At 42.9% G+C, this 21285-nt stretch overlaps 1 protein-coding gene across 7 annotated transcripts in view; it reads right to left on the minus strand.

Annotated features, from left to right (window-relative positions):
* Window positions 1-21285, minus strand: part of RTN4IP1 (reticulon 4 interacting protein 1) — a 51845-nt gene that overhangs the window by 10620 nt on the left and 19940 nt on the right. For 6 of the 7 annotated variants that reach the window (XM_045806965.2, XM_087865353.1, XM_087865354.1 and 3 more), the window contains 4 exons: window positions 20069-20117; window positions 13300-13436; window positions 9355-9538; window positions 4969-5061 (listed from right to left, as the gene is read on the minus strand). In XM_045806965.2, the coding sequence (XP_045662921.2) occupies window positions 4969-5061; window positions 9355-9538; window positions 13300-13436; window positions 20069-20117 (463 nt within the window). Of the gene's footprint in view, window positions 1-2587; window positions 2732-4968; window positions 5062-9354; window positions 9539-13299; window positions 13437-20068; window positions 20118-21285 lie in introns of those variants that run through there. The other variant, XM_087865352.1, reaches the window with a different exon arrangement.

Genomic DNA, 21285 nt, shown 5'->3' on the forward strand with positions numbered 1-21285 from the left:
CGCAGAGGAGCCCAAGCTAGGGTCCAGGACTCCTGACTGCGAGACTGCACGGCGTGGGTGCAGTCCGGGGACAGAAGTGTGAGTCGCCGTCTGTCCCCCTCTTCCCTAGACCCTCTACCTTCGTCTCCACTGGGCACAGAAACTGCAGGTCTCAGAGGGTGAGGTGTGTGAAGACAGATGAACAGATGACAGACGCAAGGGAGACCTAAGGAAGGGCTCCTGGCAGAAGGCCAAGTCCATACACGTCAGCCGGGCACCAGGGACCCAGGGCAGGGGTGGCAGAGGCGGCAGGGACGCAGTTGCGGCCCCACCTCTGGGACAGGCACGTCCCTGACCTCTGAGATAGGGTCAACATTCCCAGGCAGAAAGGGGCTTCAACTAAGGAGCTATGAAGAAGACAAAAGGAAGAAGTGGGCTTTATTTGGATTTGCTATTTCTGGAACTTTCTGGCCCCAGAAAACTCAAAGCTGGAAGAGAGGTGGTAAGAAGGGGTTGGGGGGAAGATAATGGAGGCTACACTCCAAGGGAGGAAATGCGGCCGTTCTGGAAAGCATCTGGGACTTGTCCCTAGTTCCCCCTGAAAAAGGCACTCCTTCCAGCCAGGTGTGAGGAGAAACTTGGCCCACATTTCCCCAAAGAAACAAGTAGCAGCATTAGAGAAACAGCAGCAGCATCAGGGTGATGGGATCCATGAGGTCCCAGTCGAGTCTGGCAAGATAAGGCTCCTCTCGGAGTCCTAGGCCTTCCATCCCTATTCATTACATCCTCTCCAAGGAGGAAAAAAATCCAGTTGCAAATAAGGAGCTCAGAGTTTTAAAATGTAACTCACACTGCTAAACGAAGGCCTCAGATCTCAGGAAGGGCCTGGGAAATTGCCAGCCTCCAAACTTCTATTACATGTTTCTCTAAAGCTGCAGCACCCAGTATGGTGACCTCTAGCTGCGTGCGGCTATTTCCATTCATCAAAGGTAAACAAAATGGAAAATTCAGTCCCTCAGGTGGGCTAGCCATTTCAAGTGTTCAATTGCCACATGCGGCCACTGGCTACCACACTGGACAGTGTAGACCGAGAACATTTTAATTACTGCACAAAGTTCTAGTGGACGTCACCGCTCAGAAGCTAACTCAACGTGGCCAACCCATCTTTCCACATCTTTCACCCTATTAGGCAAAGCAGAGCACTCGTGGGCCCTCAGTAAATGTTTTAAATTAAATTCAAAAAAGTTACATTGGAACTATCCTGATACTGGCTAAAATAAAGAAATAGAGGTCACCTCTATCATCGCTCAACCAAGAAGCTTGGCTGGTCACCTAGGATCTTAAACAGACCTGTGAATGTTAAGAACATGCCATCAAAGGCTTTAATAATTACGTGAAGAATATATGTGTACAGAAAACATACTTGAAAAGAGGAAAGGGTTTCAAAGAAAAATCTCCCCCCCATACTTGATGCCCAGCCATCTAATTCTACTCCAGGACAACCAATATCTCACATTTTTTTCATATCTTTCGATATACTTTATGCATTGTGGTAGGCAGAAGAATGGCTCCCAGAGATGTCCAGTCTAATCCCCAAACCTGTGAATATGATAACTTACAGGGCAAAAGGGGCTCCACAGACATGATGAAGTTCAGGATCTGGAGATGGGCAGGATTACCCGGATGGGCCCAGTGTAATCAGGAGGGTCATTAGAAGAGGGAGGCGGGACAGTTCGTCCGAGGGAGACAGGATGATGGAAGCTGAGGTCAAAGTGATTCAAGACCGAACCGAGAAATACAGGTGGTCTCCAGAAGCTGAAGAAGGCCGGGGAACAGATTCTCCCCTACAGCCCACCCCCAGAAGAAACGCAGGCCTGCTGACCCATTTTTAGACTTCAGGCCTCCAGAACTAGAAGACAAGTTTGTGTGCTTTCAAGCCACCACATTTATGGCAAGTTGTTACAGCAGCAATAGGAAAGGGACACATGCACACACAAGCAAGCAGGAGCATGTATCTTCCCTCAAAGCGCACTCATTCTTATTGGGAGCTGACTATAGTCCAAAAAATCTGCCTGCCCACCTCCTCTCAGGCCTGGAAGACACTGAAAAATACACGAAGATTTCTGTAGATAGAATTCAAACCCCACCTTTCTAAATGTTTAGATGACTAGTTAAGCAAGCAAAAAATAATGAAGGTTGTATGAGGGATTTTTTTTCACTATAACTGCCTCCATCTTAAAGATAGAAATGGTGGTGAAGCGACTGCCCTAGCGGTCAAGAAACCCGAGCCCTTGAACATGTCACTTAATCTCATGGGGCCTCTATCTCCATGATGAGACACAAGGGCAGGATGGGGGTGCGGGGGGTGAGTAAACTAGACATGTGCTAGGTTTTCCTGTTTCTAATCTTTGCATATGCTAACTCAAAAAAGTTTGCTACATAGTATAAAGACAAATGTTTATTGTGCTTAGGAAAAAAATGTAAAAATAACCATAGGGAAAAGGCACAATTTTCGTAGCAGGCCATTACACCAGTGTGATCATTATAAATCATTCTATCACCCTACTGATACACAGAACATCTCAGGAATACCCAAGAAATTGGTAACAGTGCTTGTGTCTGACAAGGACAAGCTCGGTGATGGACGGACACGAGTCAAAGAAAGATTTCAGGAAATAACGTTTCCTACCTTTTGGATTTTGAACCTTAAAGTATTTCAGAAGAGCAGATTCTTTTGGTTCATGGCTTCACACTGTCAAGAAATAAACAGAGCTCCTCTATCAGGTACCTGTTAGATTCACCAAACACTCAGCCAAAGCTGGCAGGGATCTCAATGTCCTCGTCCAATTTGATAATCCCTACGAGCCACACACCAGAGAAGCTGATGTGCTCTGTCATCTGCTAGAACTTCCCAGCGAGGACAGGCACCTTCCCACACCCAGAATATGCAGGACACATGTGAAGACGGCTGGCCTTATCATAGCACCCAATGTCACACACCAACTTCCACAGTCCCAGAAAGGGGACTTCACTGTCAGAAAGGACTCCCGGGCCCAAATAACCCTGGTCAGGAGAGAGAAAAATCAAAGGCCAAAAGCGTATTTCCTCATTCGCCCTCGTCTGAGGACACACCAAGGGCATCTTTATTTTTACCTTGTCCTCTTTTAGCCATTCTACCAGTTATCTGCCAAATTTAATAGTTACATATACACAAGTCTCCTCTCTTCTCTGTTGCATAAATAGTAATTTCCAGGTAGAGAGAGTCACAATATTTTGAATACAAAAGAGCAATGGTAAGCACATGGACAGCCTGGAGCCGATATCGGGATGAGCACAATTATACAGTGTGCTTCTGGAGGATGGGGACGTTTCTAACAAGGGGGTTCCAATCACATGAAAGAGCGTCTAAAACTATGGGCCACGTTATTTAACGACAGTTCACTTCCTTCTTCCTGGAAATAAAATAAGCATCCCATGGGAGGTGAGAAGAACCCTAAAGAGGCACAGTCACAATAAGGCTGAGACCATCTACCCAGTACTCATTAAAACTTAGAAGTCCGACAAAAGGCACACAAACTTGAAACCACAAAATCTGGGAAACAGTAGCAGGCCATTTTCTATAATATAGTTCTGTGGTGTAACAATTAAAAAAACCTAAATGCACAAAAAGCAGCCAGTAGGTCCTAAAGACATTCCTTTTCAAAATCAGAGTGGAAGTATGAAATGAGCCAGCAAGGGGCAGGTGCCAACACAAGAAACCCATCTCAAGGGGCTCTTTCCAAGTGGCCCAGCGTAGATCACACAGTGGCAAAGCTGGCCTCCTCCATCCCCTTTCCCTGCCTTTTGTAAAATGACAAAGACAAGACAACTTAAGCTGAAGTCAAGGATCAGCCTCCAGCACTAAGGATGCAGCTGAATGATGGAGAGGGAAAAGCGCAAGACCGGGAGTCAGGAAGTACGCATCCTGGTCCCACTTCTGCAAACCTGAACACGTCCCTTTCTCTCTCTGAGCCTGTTTTCTCCTCTGTAAACAATGAAAATCATTTTACCTATGACTTCATGCAACCCTCTAGGGTATATAAGGGTCTCTACCCTATAATTTCATATAGTCTCTTTATAAAATCATAAACGTGAGCACCAGAATAGGAATTTTCTGTCCAGTTATTCTTCCAGAGAGGGAATGTCAGGGCTGTTAAGACCATGTAAAAACCAAAATAAACAGTGGTCTGAAAGGCCTTCTGACACCCAAAAAGGGATGATCCAACTACAAGCAGCAGTCCCTTCACCACGGAGTCCGTGCAGGACAGACGCAGGCCGTCAGAAACACCGACCAGCTGTCCCCAACAAAATCTCCATCAGTCCTCACCGGCGTCCCACCCACTGACCCTCTCAGACATACCTCAGACGTACCATTATCTGCCCTCCAAGTGTGTTACACTAGCTGGGGAACAGGAGACCTGGGGACCTGACTTCTAGTCCAGTGCTGTTAGAGCTGAGATTCCACAGTATTTGCTCACCGGACTCATCTGGAAATCTGTTTCCCCCAGAGCAGCCTTACCCTTGGACTCCAGACGCTCCAGAACAGTTCTACTGTAAACTCACAAGTGTGCCCCTACCTTTGTAGAGAGATGATCTTTCTGGTGCCTTCTTTTCAGGATCATTACCAAAATATTAGTAACCTAGCTGTAAATTCCAGCTCTGCTAACCATCCAAGTGTGTTTGAGAAAATCACATAACCTCTCCGGACCTGCCTCTTCGCCTATAAACTAAGAGGGCTGAACCAGATGGTGTCGGCACTTTTTCAGATGTAGCAGTCTAGGTCTAGGATTCCCATGGAGACAGACCAAAATACAGCACTTAAACTTGGCCGTGGAAAGCAGCATGTGTACTGACCACACCTGCCCTCAGGGAGCTCCCACGGACTAGGCTTGGTGGGCGGGTGGCCAAGATTCCAGGGGATGCTCTAGCAATCTGAGGGGCCGCACTTACCTTCCCCTCATCCACCAGTTTCGCAATGTCATCCAGATACACACCACTGGCCATGAAAAAGGCCCAGCGATAATGGACTCCTTGCCAGAAATGCTAAAAAGAAGAAAACACATTCAAATATGGGAAAGGATAAAAATCTCACTGAATACAAATTTAGGGGACAAGTATTTTTCTGGACGACTAAGACAGACAAACCGATTTCCTATTCATTATGAATCAAGGAGCTGTACGCCCAACACCTCAGCACAGGGACCAACAGAGAGTGGGTGCTCCATTAAGTGTTTAATAAATTAATGAATGAACAAAGGTATAACAAAGGTATAATCACGTGAACTTAGAATTTTTTTACCAAATTGTGAATGACGAGCAAATAAGCATAGGAAAGCTGTCCTTAAAATGAGCGTCTAAATAGTCTCACACACTCAATTTCTTCCCTAGAAGAAATTAGAGGCTGAGACCTCTAGGCTTTCTCTCCTAGGGTTTTAATGAAGCTCAGAGGGGCCACAGAAGAGCTTTTTTTTTTTTTTTTTTAAAGATTTTATTTATTTATTCGACAGAGATAGAGACAGCCAGCGAGAGAGGGAACACAAGCAGGGGGAGTGGGAGAGGAAGAAGCAGGCTCATAGCGGAGGAGCCTGATGTGGGGCTCGATCCCAGAACGCCGGGATCACGCCCTGAGCCGAAGGCAGACACTGAATGACTGCGCCACCCAGGCGCCCCCAGAAGAGCTTTTAAACCTAATTCAAGAAGGCTTAGGGGGCAGTACAGCACCAAAATATGATCTTAGACAAGAAATCCAATCACAGATTTTTTTTTCCCCTAGAATAGAGTAGCTTTAAGGGCAAAACACAGTGTAAAGTTCTTATGCATCATGGTTGGGTCTTCGTCCTACAGTTATAACAAGTCCCAAGCCACCAAATCTACTATGGGATGATATGTCCCCAAATAAAAATAAGCAAAAATCTACCAAGAGGGTTCAGGACCACTTTACTGCCATACCCACTTTTTTTTTTTTTTTTAAAGATTTTATTTATTTATTTGACAGAGAGAGAGACAGCCAGCGAGAGAGGGAACACAAGCAGGGGGAGTGGGAGAGGAAGAAGCAGGCTCATAGCGGAGGAGCCTGATGTGGGGCTCGATCCCAGAACGCCGGGATCACGCCCTGAGCCGAAGGCAGACGCTTAACCGCTGTGCCACCCAGGCGCCCCTGCCATACCCACTTTTAATTGACAGTTTTTCTGTCAAACGTAGGGTAGGCCATTATCAAAACAACTGAACTGCGGTTCTCTAGGATACATACCTCAGTGACCTGCCCAACTAAACTTCACCAGATGGGAGCTGTCCAGAGGTAGTATGCGGTTAGCCAGTACCAGGCGGCCTGCCTCCCTGCACCTGCCTGTCTCACAATCCCTCAGCGTGCTTGTCAAGGGCATTAAGTGGTCAAGTGCAATGGAACTGCCCTGCTGCTCTAGCTCAGGCACTTAACAGCTGTGTTGTTGAGGTCAAGCCACCTCTTGCAGCCAGTTTCCTGGCCTGAAGAATGGTGATACCACTACCTTGCTCACAGGGCTGCTGGAAGGATTAAATGAGAATGAATACAAAGTGCCTAATACATAGAAAGTATCATCCGTATAAATATTTATACTCATTATTCAATAGATACTTACCTAGTGCTGAAAGCAAACTTTATTGAGGAAAGGTTGGGGCCATAGCAAATCGGAGTTTCAGACTACAGACAGACAAACCAAGCTGCTGTCTGGGCAGAGCTTTGCAATGACTGTGTCAGGAATGGCTTACTGGTTTGGATGCGTGACCCTGTAATTTATTATCTAACCTGGAACAATTCTGAGAGTTAAATGAGTCATCATTGATAATTATGCCAGGACCACAGCTGCAAACAGAGCCAATCTCACCCTAGAATAGGTATGAGGAGGTTGAGTGCCCTCAGCCCTCAGGGTAGTAAGGCAGAGCCTGGGCTGGCATAAGTCTCCAGGTAGTTTGCTCTTGGCCCAAAACGGCCTCAACATCTATTCAAACATGAACAATTTTCTATGGGTGTCATAGCATGAAAGAGGTTGGGGAGCACTGCTCTGGGCAAATGAAGTTAAAAAACAAAAGGAAAAAAAGCACCATTTGAAGGCACTGAGGCGTCCCAAGCTTACAGCAGGCCCGGTTAATTACAATCACAAAAGATCTGTCCATGTACTTCTCCCTAAGGCCCAGCCTCAGACAATTAAAACATTCTGGTTACTGTTTAGGGTTTTAAAGAAAAGAACAGCAATGGTCAAAAATGCCATGTCTATAATTCTTTATAGCATGTTGCCCTGTAAAGTGAAACTTTCTGGTTGGCAACAGCAGAATTTTTATACTCTGCTCTAAAGGGCCTGTGTATTTTTTCCAGGCCATTACAGGAGAAAGTAAGCCAAAGCAGGCAGGAGTCTGGAGCATTACAATGAGGCTTTAACTGTGCACATTCTCAGAAAGACATCAGAAACTACTTAAAAGGTTTTCACATGAGATTACCACTATCCTCTTTCAAGTAGGAGGAAAGAGAAGATGCCTGTTTTACTCTCAGAGGACAACTCAGAAGGTTACCTTGTAAGAGGTCTCACTGAAGTACAAACTGTGAAATCTTAAAGAAAAGTTAAACTTATATTTTGAAGCACTTGGAAAGCCTGGGTTTTCCGAAAAGAGAAAGAAGAGACAAAGGACAGCTAAGACTTCTTTCTCCACCCCAAAGGACCCTGTGGACACTGTTTCCGGTTGCCGCCTGAATCAGATGAAAATAAAGAACTACGAGTACAGGGCCTGGTTTGTTCACCACTAGTAACATGCACACTTCCTAAGAATGGAGTATGGTCGCCACTGTCACGGCCCGCTGAGTATGTAGTTAGCTCAGGGAATTCAAGAGGCCAAAGTCCTAAATTTCACACTCAAAAAAGTCCCAACTATAATTTCTAGAAGCAGCAGCTAATCACTGAGCCATTCATTCCACACGTACGGGTCAGTGTTGGTTAGCTTGGCATAATGACTCACGACCTTTTCACCCACTGAAGAAACATCCACCGTCTTTTTCCGGAGTGTGAGGTATTTTGTCTAATTAAAAAAATTGAATTTATCTTTTTTTTTTTTTTTTTTTTGCCTATCACTTATACCATTTTAACATTAATAGATTTCAAGCCAATGATCTAGGATTACCAAGAGTGGATAACATGAAATATCTAAGCCTGTCCCTACCGGGAGGACAACAGGCGGTGGTGTTAAGTAGAGAGCTCACGCGCAGGCTCTGCCGTCAGCCCTGCGGCTATGGCTGCCGTGCGCTCGTCCTGGGGCCCACCACACACTGCCTTTGTTCGGCTGGGCGATGTAGCTTCTTATGGCTCTGGTAACAGTAGCCCCAGTTAGCAGAGCAGGCAGACTAATTCAGTCTCAGAAATGCCCAGAATGCCATCAACAGCTAGAGTATCTGATTCACATGGGATGTGTGGTGTTAGGACAAGTTGATACTATTCTAGAAAAAACATGATGGTTCTATTTGCCTTCGTGGTCTTTCTAAAGTAAGAACACAATTTCCTTCAAGTATTTGAAATTCAAAAAATGCCCATGGACCTCTACAGGTCTGAAGGCCCCGGGCTAGAAATCACCGGCATATTCCAATACTACTACCATGAAGACAACCAGCTCTACACTGTCTTAATAAAGCTTCCGCCTCACATAGAAGAGCCTGTGTGTGTTAAGACTGGTGAAACAGAGGGGCGACTGGGTGGCTCAGTCGTTAAGCGTCTGCCTTTGGCTCAGGGTGTGATCCCGGAGTCCTGGGATCGAGCCCCACATCAGGATCCTCTGCTGGGAGCCTGCTTCTTCCTCTCCCACTCCCGCTGCCTGTGTTCCCTCTCTCGCTGGCTGTCTCTCTCTCTGCTAAATACATAAATAAAATCTTAAAAAAAAAAAAAAAAAGACTGGTGAAACAGAAGACCATCAGGGATAGGCAAGAAGGACGCAGAGGGTATATCTGATGGAATCAAGAAAGGTAACTGCTAATAATAAAGTTGAACATTTAGCAAGTTTTATGTACTAGGCATAATACCAAATTCTTTACATGGATTACCTCATCTAATCCGTACAACCTGCAGTAAGGAAGATACCCTATTAGTTTCATCTTATACGTAAAGATATTGGGGTTTAGTGACATTAAGTAACCTGCAAGTTACACAGCTATTAAGTGGAGACCAGAATTTGAATCTGGTCAGTGTGGGACTCCAGAGTCCACACTGCTGTCACTGTGCCATGCTGCCTCCGAGACAAAAGAAACTGACTAGGTGGAAACCAATTTCCAGAAGCAGGAGGCACCTGCTTGCTCTCACCAACCAAGCCTCTCCTCCCTACCTTCAATGCCTTAGAACCCACGGTGACTCCTGTCTGCAGCATGCCGTCTGCGATGCCCAATCGGTCCATGTTCAGGAGAAAGGGGGTCACCAAAGTCACATATGTGGCTCCTGACCATTTCTTGAGAAAATTTAGAGCCCATGTTTCAGTGGATCCACCAACATTATCAAGAATGAAATCAAACCTAGAGAGAAAAAAAAAAACAAATAAAATATCCCTGTCCGTCTTTACATACAGCTCCAATCCCCTTTCCTTCCCATCGAGCCATGGATCGGGTTTATTTCAATGACCGCTCACAAACCACGCTGCACCATGCCATCCAGCAGAGGGGTGGCTGCTTTGACAAAGGAGAAAAGAGCACCCCGAACTCACCCACTCTGGCTTTTCTCCAAAATAGGTCAAATGTGACTCATTTTATGGTCCTAAAATCGTATCATTTTTCTAATACTAATTCTCAACCAAGGGCAATTCTAATTCTCAACCAAGGGCAATTTTGACCCCCCGGGGACATATTAGGCAATGTCTAGAGACATTTTTAGTTGTCACAATTGCGGGAGGTGGTGGAAAGAAACGACTGGCACCTAGAAGCCAGGGATGATGTTTATACACAGAATAGCTCCTCACAACAAAAAACTGTCTAGTCCAAAATGTCCACAGTTCAGAAACCAAGCTTGCCAAGGTTGAGAAACCCTGACCTAAGCTTTATGGAGAATTGCAAACCTATCCATCCAATATAAGTCAAAGTATTCTTCAGTGCACTTGAATACTTAAAAGAAAAGTATAAAAGCTTTTCACCCATAGAGTGATTTGCTTTTATTCCCTCTGTTACCAGAACTGCTTATAGAAGCATCCTCTTCATCTGGAATTTACTCCTACTTTTTGGCTTCACCCACAGCATCAGGACAACATATAGAGAAATCAGCAATCTGCTCTGTCGTCAATTCTGCTCTAACATGCTATGGACTCTTAACCGGTCCTATGGTATCTACAGGAACTGAGACACGCAACTCCTTAAATCTAACCTAAACCTGCTGTAATCACTGCATTCTACTTACAGGTGATAAAACCCAAGAACGCTTTTAAATACTTCCATAAACAAATATCTATTTAGAAAATGCATGCTTATCAGTTAAGCAAGTTAATAAATGAATTTTGTTTTGGTAATTCCTTTTTCCCTTCTAAATTCATGTGGATGAAGTCAAACATCAAAGCTTCTAAAGCCAGCTTTGGCCAAATTTGTGGATCTTGAGCCTGCCTTTCATGGGACCAAACTGAAGAAAGATAAAAACTGAAGGAAAGGAGAACGACCTTACTTGATGACTACTCTTCTCATTAGAAAAGAACAGAAAATTATTTTTATGAGTTTGTTTCTACTTCATTCCCAAGTTTTGAGCAAACAAACATGATGATACTTAATTTAAATAGAACTTAGAGGCAGGCAGCCTGGTATTCTAGAACAGACACTGCCTGAAAGAGAGTCCAGACACAGGCTGTAGACTCAGGTCTCCCACTAACGCCTAAGTGGTGTGACCTTGAGCATGCAAAAATTCCTGAGGCCCCTGCCCCTTAGTTTCTCAATGAAAACATGACCAAGTTGAACCGAAGGATTTCAAAGCCCCTTCCTACTGTAAAATTCTAAGATTCACATCTAAAAAGCTGCTATTGGAAAGGAGAAATAAATGTATTCTTTCTTGGATTCAGAGACCAAACTCTAGGAAAAGTTTACAAAGATCAACTAAAATGGTCAAAAATAAATAAAAGTAACAGCCTGGCATCTGCAAGCTAGAGAGATTCCCCTACCAGAAAAGGGTGAGAAAAGCAGCAAGACCATGGCAAGAGAGGCAGAGGGGCAAACTGTAGCATACTTCTGGGGGCTAGCCTGAGTATGCTCCAGATTTCCATCGGTCAGGGTCTCCGTTCTCTGGTGACAAATTCCAGACCCGCATAAAACTTAAGGTAGATAGAGGGGAATGGGTTGCCCTCGGCCTCAGCCTCATGCTGCCATTCCTAGAAGCAGAAGACAGGCGATGAACCGAAACTCCACTATCTAGAAGCCAGCTGTCAGAGGCCCAGAGAGACCGGGGTCCTGATGCACCGGCAGGAAGTAGCTGACGACATCTCTGCAAGGGACAGTGGGATTCCTCAAATATATCAAGCGTGTTCCTGCCACGGGGGCTTTATACTTGCTGTTATCTCGACCTGAACAAGTGCTCTTCTCCTAGATTCCCTCAATCATGCATTAAACAAATTTTTATTGAGCACCTACCCTACATTACTACACTGTTCCAGGTGGAGGCATACAGCAGGGGACCAAAAAAAAAAAAAAAAAAAAAAAACCATTCTCCTGGCTTGCCCTGCAAACCTTCTGCTCCAATGCCCCAGAGGCCTTCTTAAGCTACCCCCCCCCCGAATTTTTAAAAAGATTTTATTAATTTGTCGGGGGGGGGCAGGCAGAGGGAGAAGTAGGCTCCCCGCTGAGCAGGGAGCCCGACGCAGGACTTGATCCCACCTGAGCCGAAGGCAGATGCTTAACTGACTGAGCCACCCAGGTGTCCCTTAAAACCCCTTTTAAAACATCCTCCCGCAATTATTTTTTTTTCCCCTCTTTTCCCTAGATCAGTGTTCTTGAGAGCACTTACCACGGACACCTCCCTGACTAGAACAGAAGCCCCATGGAAAGGGGCGGGGTGGGGGGTGTGTCTTGCTCAGCATCGCATCTGTACGGCATGTTTGGAACCCTGCCTGCAGGGCAGGTGCCGCAGAGTTGAAGGGATAGGGATTCGCTGGCTGCTGGGGGCTGCGCCGCCACACCACTGCTGGGAGTGGGTACTGCTGGCTAAAAAAGGCTGGGTAGTGTTCTGGGGACTCCCCTTTGTTTTATTTATTTATTTTTTTAAAACCCATGAAAATACAATTGACCCATTAACAGGTTTGAATGGCACAGGACCACTTATACCCAGATTTTTTTTTCAATAAATACAACACATACTGTAAATGTATTTTCTCTTATGATTTTCTTAGTAACATTTTCTTTCCTCTAGAATGCAGTATATAATATATACAATGTACAAAATATGTGTTAATTGACTGATTATGTTATTGGTAAGGCTTCTGGTCAACAGTAGGTTACTTATAATTAAGTGTTGGGAAAGTCAAAAGTTACATGCAGATTTTCGACTACAAGGGGGTCAGTGCCCCCAACCTCCATGCTGTTCTGGGGTCAACTGTATACTTCTATTCAAAGTGGGCAGGAATAACTGGCTTCTGAAAACGAACAGAAAAAGGGAAAACCCTCTGAAAAAGAAGCAATAAAACATCGTTCCAAACACTCCTTAGTTGTGTTCTCAGCTACAGCTCTGTCTTGGCTAGATGAAGACCAGGTTAATAAGCACCCTCTCTGTCTCTGCCCAAAGCACGGTCAGGAACAACAGGGTCTGAATGAATCACTGAGTCTGCTCCTGTTTGGCACGTTAAACCAAACCACAGCCGGCATTCAGATGCACTGAGAACATCCGCAGTGCTCTGATTACCGATATTTCTACTGCCTTTGTTTCTCTGATGCCCTTCTTAGGCCCAAACACTGAAAGCATATTTAATGTGAATCGAGTATTTACATGCACTGCTCTATTTGCTCTTGTGGTGGCAGATGCCACTGAATGGAACACACCTTCCCATTTTGTCTTCGACCTCTTACAAACCAACAAATGAACTTAAAAATGAACAAAGGACCATGCAAGCAAAATCTTCTCCTCGATACATACCACATCACGTCACTGTGCTGAACATCTGGAATTAAGACAGAAACCACCCCAAATGACTCTTTATGGGGTATTTTCATAGATTCTAAGAGTCCAATGCGATTTCAAAGTCACCAAACCATTCAGGCCTGCATGATCAATTGTCCTTGTTCCCACTTCCCAATGTGAACACTGTCCTAATACATACGGTTTTAAAGATTTCAACTGCTCTTCCACATTTCCAGATTTGTAATCAATTACGTCATCTGCCCCGAGCTTCCTTACAAGTTCGCTGGCATCCTGGGAGCAAACTGCCGTCACATCAGCACCCCATGCTTTCATTACCTGTCCAAAAAAAAAAGGGGGGGGGGATAGTAGAAAAAGCAATTGCATGTTTTAAAAAATAGTTGGCTCCCGTGTATATGTTTTTCAGACTCTCTAGAGAACTCCAAGTGCTTCATCTTACAAGACTACAGGAAGCCACCTGTCAGAGACCTAGTAAAAATTATTAAACTTTGATTCACCAAGAATAAAAACAGGAGATCTTTTAAGCCTCTGTTTACACGACAGGCTCCTCTTCTAGCCCTTCACTTTCTTAGAGTTTATTTGTGGAGGAATCCAGGCCAGGTGACTCACAGTTTCCCACAGTCTGGGATTTCTGATTGCACACTCAGGGGGCAATTCCACAGGCTGCTCGGTCCCCTGTGTTTTCTGTTTCAGTCTCCTTACAAGACTATGGATAGCGTCTAGAAAAAGCGCAGGAGGCACGTAACGCCTGGTTATTGCTCTTAGGGTCTTAGCAGCTGTTTAATGGTGGTTGGAAAACAGTGATATTCTAATTCTTTTTTCATTTGTAGCTGAAATACTTTTATAAGGAAACACCTCTCCTCATAGATTATTTTGCTTATTCGGGTGTACAATTCATATAGGAAAGGCAAGACAAATAATTATTTCCTCTTTACCAGTTCATAAAATAAATTGGTTCCCTATCGTTTTCCAAAAGTGACCATTTTTTTTGTTTTAGATTTTTATTTATTTGTCAGAGAGAGAGAGAAAGAGAGTGAGAGAGAGCACGAGTGGGGGAGGGACACAGGGAGAAGCAGGCTCCCCGATGAGCAAAGAGCCGGATGTGGGACTCGATCCCAGGATTGGGATCATGACCTGAGCCAAAGGCAGACACTTAACCAACTGAGCCACCCAGGCATCCCCAAAAGTGACCATTTAAAAAAAAAAAATGAACTCATGGATTTAAATTTATTTGAAGGGTTTTAATCCACTATATATTACTATTTTTGAAGCTCAAAGTGTCACATCTTTGAGAATTGCTTCAAGTTGGCTCCTAAGTCTCTTTGATACGACTCAAGTAGTCTTTGATAGTTCTCTTACTATTTAATATATTCTAGGCTCATTCTTGTACACTTTGTGCCTTAGATCTAGAATCTACCATTTCTCCAAGAAGTCCCGCATTCTTTTAGTGAGCAATGCTATATTGAGAGATAGCTTTACATAAAGTATCTCTTGAGTTCATATTGATACTTCCAATTCAAATTTAAGACTACAAAGCTTTTACTTAACTTCTTTCCTGTTATCTCTGTATCTCCTTCCTTCCACACCTAAAATCCTGGCTGTCAAACACACAAGGGATGACAGAATTAAAATATGCTATAAATATCCGTCTGTTCTACTGTAATATAACACACAGAATTGCCTCTGAATAATACTAACATTATTATTAATACTACGGAGCTGATTAATGAAAGCATTAGAATTTTAACTACACTCTCCCAGTTCTCCCCCACTTTTAATAAACAGTTGTGCTGTATTTACCTCATCAAAGGATATAGCTGTTATACAATGTACTCTCTCTTTCTAAGCCCTTGGTTTTAGCTCTACAGATAAATTTACATTTACCATTTACCATCAGTCCTTAACGTGATGTCTCTCTAGTCATTTCGGTTTCAGAAGCTCATGTTCTAGTACATTTCTCAGAAACGGAGAACATATTCCCTGGGTTCTTACAAGTTATTAACAGTTCGTATGTGACCTTTATACATGAAGGCCAGTTTTGCTGTATATAGAATTAGTACAGTCTTAGTATACTCTTGCTGGAGGGTCTTGAATATGTTACTCCCATTTTTCCCCCTGGCCTTACGGCACTGCTGTCAAAAAGTCTGATGTCTATCTAATTTTGCTTCTAAGTCACATCATTTTTTTTTTTTTAAGGTGTCCCAAGGATTTTTTTTCTTTCTTTTTCAAGTAGGCTCCACGCCTAGTGTGGAGCCCAACACAGGGCTCGATCTCACGATCCTGAGATCAAAACCTGAGCTGAGATCATTCAACCGACTGAGCCACCCAGAAGCCCCTTTTTCTTTGAAAGCCGGTAGTTTTACTAACCAGGGTTTTCCTTGATATTGCTCAATCTAGGCCCATGTCCTTAGATAAGCGCTGTGGTCATCTAATATGTAGTTTCAAATCATTTAATTTCAGGAAAATAGGGAATTTTCTTGAATTATAGATTTTAGTATTTGTTCTATTCCCTTGTTTTGGTTTTCCTCTTCAGAGCCTCCTACTATCCACATATCAATCTTCTTTCCTGACTTCTGTATTTGGCACTTCCTCTTGAATCTGTTTTTCTTGGTTTCTTTTGTAATTTAAAATTTTCCTACTTATACATTCTATTTCTATTTAGGGCAGCATTATGTGTTCTATTTGCTATTGAATTCCTTCTGATTTAGGCTTCATTGCTAAATAATTTGTTTACTTTTCCTGAGTTTTTCCGATTCTGTTTTATTTTTTTCATGTCTTGTACACTTTTAATTTTTTAAACTTATTTTGAAATTGTAGGTTACATGTGGGGGTGTCTGGCGGGCACAGCCAGCAAAGCATGTGACTCTTAATCTCAGGGTTGTGAGTTCAAAACCCACATTGGGTGTGGAGCCAACAAAAAAAAAATTAGAAACTGTAAATTACATTTAATCTGTGTTGTGGGCATGTTTTCTGATGTGTTATCGTCTGTAAATGTTATTCTACTCTGTATTCTCATAATAACTTTGTATGAGATCTAACCTTGATACTGTCCTATTACTGTTTTTTATTTTATTACAAAATTTTTGTGTAAAACAGGACACAGAGAAGTGCATGGAATATAAATGTATTACAAAGCAAACAGTATTCCAAGCATTACTTTAGAGTAAGAACTAGAACACGCACCATGCTCCTAAGCATCCTTACTTTCCCCTTCCCAAGCAAAGCTCCTTCACTCCTATAGAAGTAACACCACCATCTGGACTATTACATGACCCTTTTTGCCGCCACTCCCCTCCCTTAAAAAAAAAAAAAAAAAAAAAGTTTTGCTGTCTAGGTAGACATCCTTACACACTATTGTTTAGTCTCACCTGTTCTGGAATGTCATTAAATGGAATCATACAGGCTGTCTCTACCTTCGTTCACTAATTATCTGCTCATGAGATTCATGTACCGATTGCGTGCAACTATGGTTTGTTTTCATGACTATACAATATTCCAGTGTAAGAATTTACCACAATTTACGGGGCGCCTGGGTGGCACAGCGGTTAAGTGTCTGCCTTCGGCTCAGGGCGTGATCCCAGCGTTATGGGATCGAGCCCCACATCGGGCTCCTCCGCTATGAGCCTGCTTCTTCCTCTCCCACTCCCCCTGCTTGTGTTCCCTCTCTCGCTGGCTGTCTCTATCTCTGTCGAATAAATAAATAAAATCTTTAAAAAAAAAAAAAAAAAAGAATTTACCACAATTTACTTGTCCATTTTACTGCTGACAAACATTTGAGTTGTTTCCACTGGCAGATGATATCTCTAATTCTGGTACGTATCTTTTGGCAGACACGCATGTTAACTGTGCAATAATTATACGGTATATTCATAAAAGTGGAACTGTTGGGTTGCCATCGGGCAATTCATATTCAGATTTAGTAGATGGTACCAAATGATTTCCCCAAGTGCTTGTACCAATTTACACTGTAACCAACAGGATATGGTATTTCTCTTTTTCTCCCACCCTCCCTCTTCTTCTTTTCTACCATTTATTTACTCATTAAGCTACACTTGCTCAGTCTCTGGACTAGGCCCTGGCTGTCTCAGTCTGGGCCGCTCTAACAAAATACCGCAGACTGGGTAGCTTATAAACAGGACTTGATTGTCACAGTTCAAGAGCCTGGAAGTCGGAGATCAAGGCATCAGTATGCTCACATTCTGCTGGGAGCCCTCTTCCTGATTCATAGCCACTGCCTTCTGTGTCCTCAACATGGTGGAAAGGCTATGAAGCTCTGTTGGACACTTTTGTAAGGGCGTTGATGTCATTCATGAGGGCAGAGCCCTCATGACCTAATCACCTGCCAAAGGCTCTCCTAATCCCATCACATTGGGCATTAGGACTTCAACACAGGAGTTTAGGAGGGAGACAAACATTTAGAACATAGCAGTATCTAATGATGAATTAAAAAGAAGTCAAGGTGTGCATGCACCCCCTAGGAGTCCTCTCTCCTTGTCCCTAATTTAGTTAGCAGGTAAATGGAAAACTCCAGCACTATCTGGGTCCTCAAAAGATCCGAAATGGGGTCTGGGTGGGAGATCATAGCACCCAAAGTCTCCCTCCTGGAAAGTGATGTGGCAGAGCCTCTGCGTATGCTCACTAGGCCCATATTCCGAAAGGGCCTATCCCTGCATACTGAGGGAGACTTAATCAAGCTCCCTTCTCCAGAAGTCAGTTAAACATTCAACCATAATGGGAATGGCCATTAGGTACCATCCTGTTCCTGGAAGCTCAGGGCACTATTTTGTTTTCTTCTGAGACAGAATTCATATAAAAACTTAAAATTCAACATTTCATCAATTTTGAAGTGTACAATTCATTATGCACATCACAAAGTTGTGCAACCACCACCACCACCGTCTAATTCTAGAATATTTTCCTCACCTCAAAAATAGACCCCGTGCCCATTAAGCAGTCATTCACCCTTTCTTTCTACCCCAACGCCTGACAATCACTTTTGTCTCTATGGGTCTGCTTCTTCTAGACAGGATATAAATGGGATCATACAAAATGTGACCTGTTGTGTCTGGATTCTTTCACTCAGCATGTTTCGAAGGTTACTCAATGGGGTATCACGCATCAGAACTTCATTCTTTTTCATGGCTGAATAAGATTTCACTAATGCATAAACCACATTTTGTTCATTCATCAGTTGACAGACATCAGGGTAGCTTCCACTCGTTGGCTACCAGGAACATGGATGCTGCTATGAACCTCTGTGTACCAGTTTTTGTCTGAACAGGTTTTCATTTCTGCCAGGCATATACCTATGAATGGAATTGCCAAGTCATACGGCAACCCTATGTTTACATTTTCAGGAACTGCCAGACTGTTTTCCACAGCAGCTGCTGCACCATTTTACATTCCCACCAGCGAGGACGAGGGTTTCAGTTTCTCTATGTCCTGGTCAACACCAGGTTTTAATAGCCATCCTAGTAGGTGTGAAGTGGTACCTCACTATGGGTTCGATTTGCATTTCCCTAATGACTGATGATGCTGAGTATCCTTCCATGGGCTTACTCGCCATTTGTATATTTTCTCTGAAAAAAAGTCTATTCGAGTCCTTTGCTAAATTTTAATTGGGTTGTCTTTTGTTGAGTTGTAAGAATTCTTACATATTCTGGGTATTTTTTTTAAATTTTAATGTTTTTTTATTATGTTAGTCACCATACAGTACATCCCCGGTTTCTGATGTAAAGCTCGATGATTCATTAGTTGCGTATAACACCCAGTGCACCATGCAATACGTGCCCTCCTTACTACCCATCACCAGTCTACCCCACCCCCCTCCCCTCTGAGGCCCTCAGTTTGTTTCTCATAGTCCATAGTCTCTCATGCTCCAATATTCTGGGTATCATACCCCTACTAGAGAAATGATTTGCTAAGATTTGCTCCCTGTGTTGTCTTTTTCCTTTCTTGATGGTGTCTTTTGATGCACAAAACCTTTTAATTTTGAGGAAGTTCAATTTATCTGCTCATTTACTTCTTTTGCTTGTGCTTTTGGTAACATACCTAAAAATCTGTTGCCAAATCCAAGGTCATGAAGATTTACTCTTGTTTTCTTCTAAAAGTTTGATAGTTCTAGCTCTTATATTTAGGTCTTTGACCCAGGCTGATTTAGTCTTCACGTATGATGTGAGGTAGAGGTCCAACGTCATTCTCGTGCATGTGGATATCTAGTTGTTTCAGTGCCATCAATTAAATTAAAAAGACTACTCTTTTCCCTATTTAATGGTCATGTCATCCTAGTTAAAAATCAACTGGCCAGAGATGTATGGTTTTATTTCTGGATGCTCAATTCTATTTCATCGATCTATGTTTATCTTTATGCCAGTATCACATTGTTTTGATTACTGCAGTTTTATATTAAGTTTTAAGATCAAGAAATGTGAATCCTCTAACTTTGTCCTTTTTAAAGACTGTTTGTCAATTTGGGGTCTCCTGCAATTCCATATGCATTTTAGAATCAGCTTGTTCATTTATGCCAAAAAGGCAATTGTCATTTTGATAAGTTTGCCCTGAATCTGTAGATCACTTTGGGGGAACAGTGCCATCTTTACAGCATTTTGGCCACTGCATTTCTATATACGTTTTAGAATCAGCTTATTCATTTCTACCAAACTGCAAACTTCCATCCACCTGCACTGTCCCCAACCTTCCTAAAAGCCTTCCTACATTTGTTACGGAGGACATCCACAAACTAGCTCATTTATTAAACCACTAAAAAGGTTAAGGCTTCCTTCTATGTTAGGAAATTCCCTTTTTAGAAGAGCAAGCTGAAATTACAATGAATTTACTGAACCTACCTTTCTCTCAGCTTTTAAGAAAAAATAATTTATAATATGTGAATTTATAAATTCATGGAAATACTTTCTAGTCACAAGACTAAAAAAACCAAAAAACTGTCTTACCTGAATAGCAAAAGTACCAACTCCGCCCGAGGCACCCAAGATTAAAACACTGCAATGCAAAAGAAACTACAATTAATGAAAATATTAGGTCAACATAACTGGATAAATGACCGAGAGGTTTTCAACATGAGCTGGCTCAAAGATAAATAATCCCAAAAGCAAATAATCATTCACCTTCCTAAGATTATATTACACAAGGATTTTCATTTTAGGTTCGCCAAGAATCTATAAATGCTTAAACATTCTATGAACTCTTTACCAAGAATACCAAGTACCAAAAATACCAACATATTGCATTTTTTTTTTAAGTCGCACAGACGGTTCTTGGTAACATCTGCCTTACAATTTTTCCAGGCTAAAATTACCATAGCTTTCTCTATAGGAGGGAGCTTTGGGGTCCTTTTCATTCCGTTACAGTAGATTCAGTAGCTCTCTAAGAAAAATCACATTCCCAGCCACATTCCTGCCAAAGTGGAATAAATGTCTTTTGTTCAGACGTGTCCCGACAAGCTCATCAACTTTCATAAACGGAAATCAATCTTATCCTCAATTTGGCTTCCTGTTAAAGAGGATGAATCTGTCCTATCAGCACAAACAACCTTGGGCTCCAGGTTTTTACCACGTTTGCTTACTGTAACCTTCTTGTCCCTCTGGACCAAGGGTGTTCAGCTTGCAGTTTATGGATCAGTTGGGGTGGGGTGCATGGGGGTGTGAACCCTCTGAAATTGTGAGCTGACTCTAATTAAACAGGCAAAATTTGGTGGGACTCTGCAGGCATGCATGGGGAAGGAGAGGGATCTAGACTAATTTTCCAAAGAAGTGCGTGACCCAAAAGAGAATCACTAGTCAAGAATCACTGCTTTATGCATTCTTACATTTTCTTCTAGAATGAAGACAGAGCACCAGAGAATTGCCTATCTGAACTGCACAGTTCCAGGTCCCTAGAAAATCCTGTGTATTGAACTGCACTTTGGCGTTATGCTACCAACCTAGAATGAGGAACATTATCAAAACTGTTTGATACCACATTAGCTAAGGAGATACTGCTGAGAGAATTCTTCATTTGCTTCATGACTATGCACAGAAAAACATTTTTCTAAAGACTACATGGTGGGAGTAGCTGAGCTTCTATGTATCTGTCACTGTAAACTTCACAGCTGCTGGCTGTGGGTCCCTCTCCCCCCTTCCCTCCCTCTTTGCCCCCATCTCCTCAGCTC

The sequence above is a fragment of the Ursus americanus genome, chromosome 11 (assembly GCF_024610735.1).
Source record: "Ursus americanus isolate L20-20 chromosome 11, mUrsAme1.1.p, whole genome shotgun sequence".
NCBI lineage: Eukaryota > Metazoa > Chordata > Mammalia > Carnivora > Ursidae > Ursus > Ursus americanus.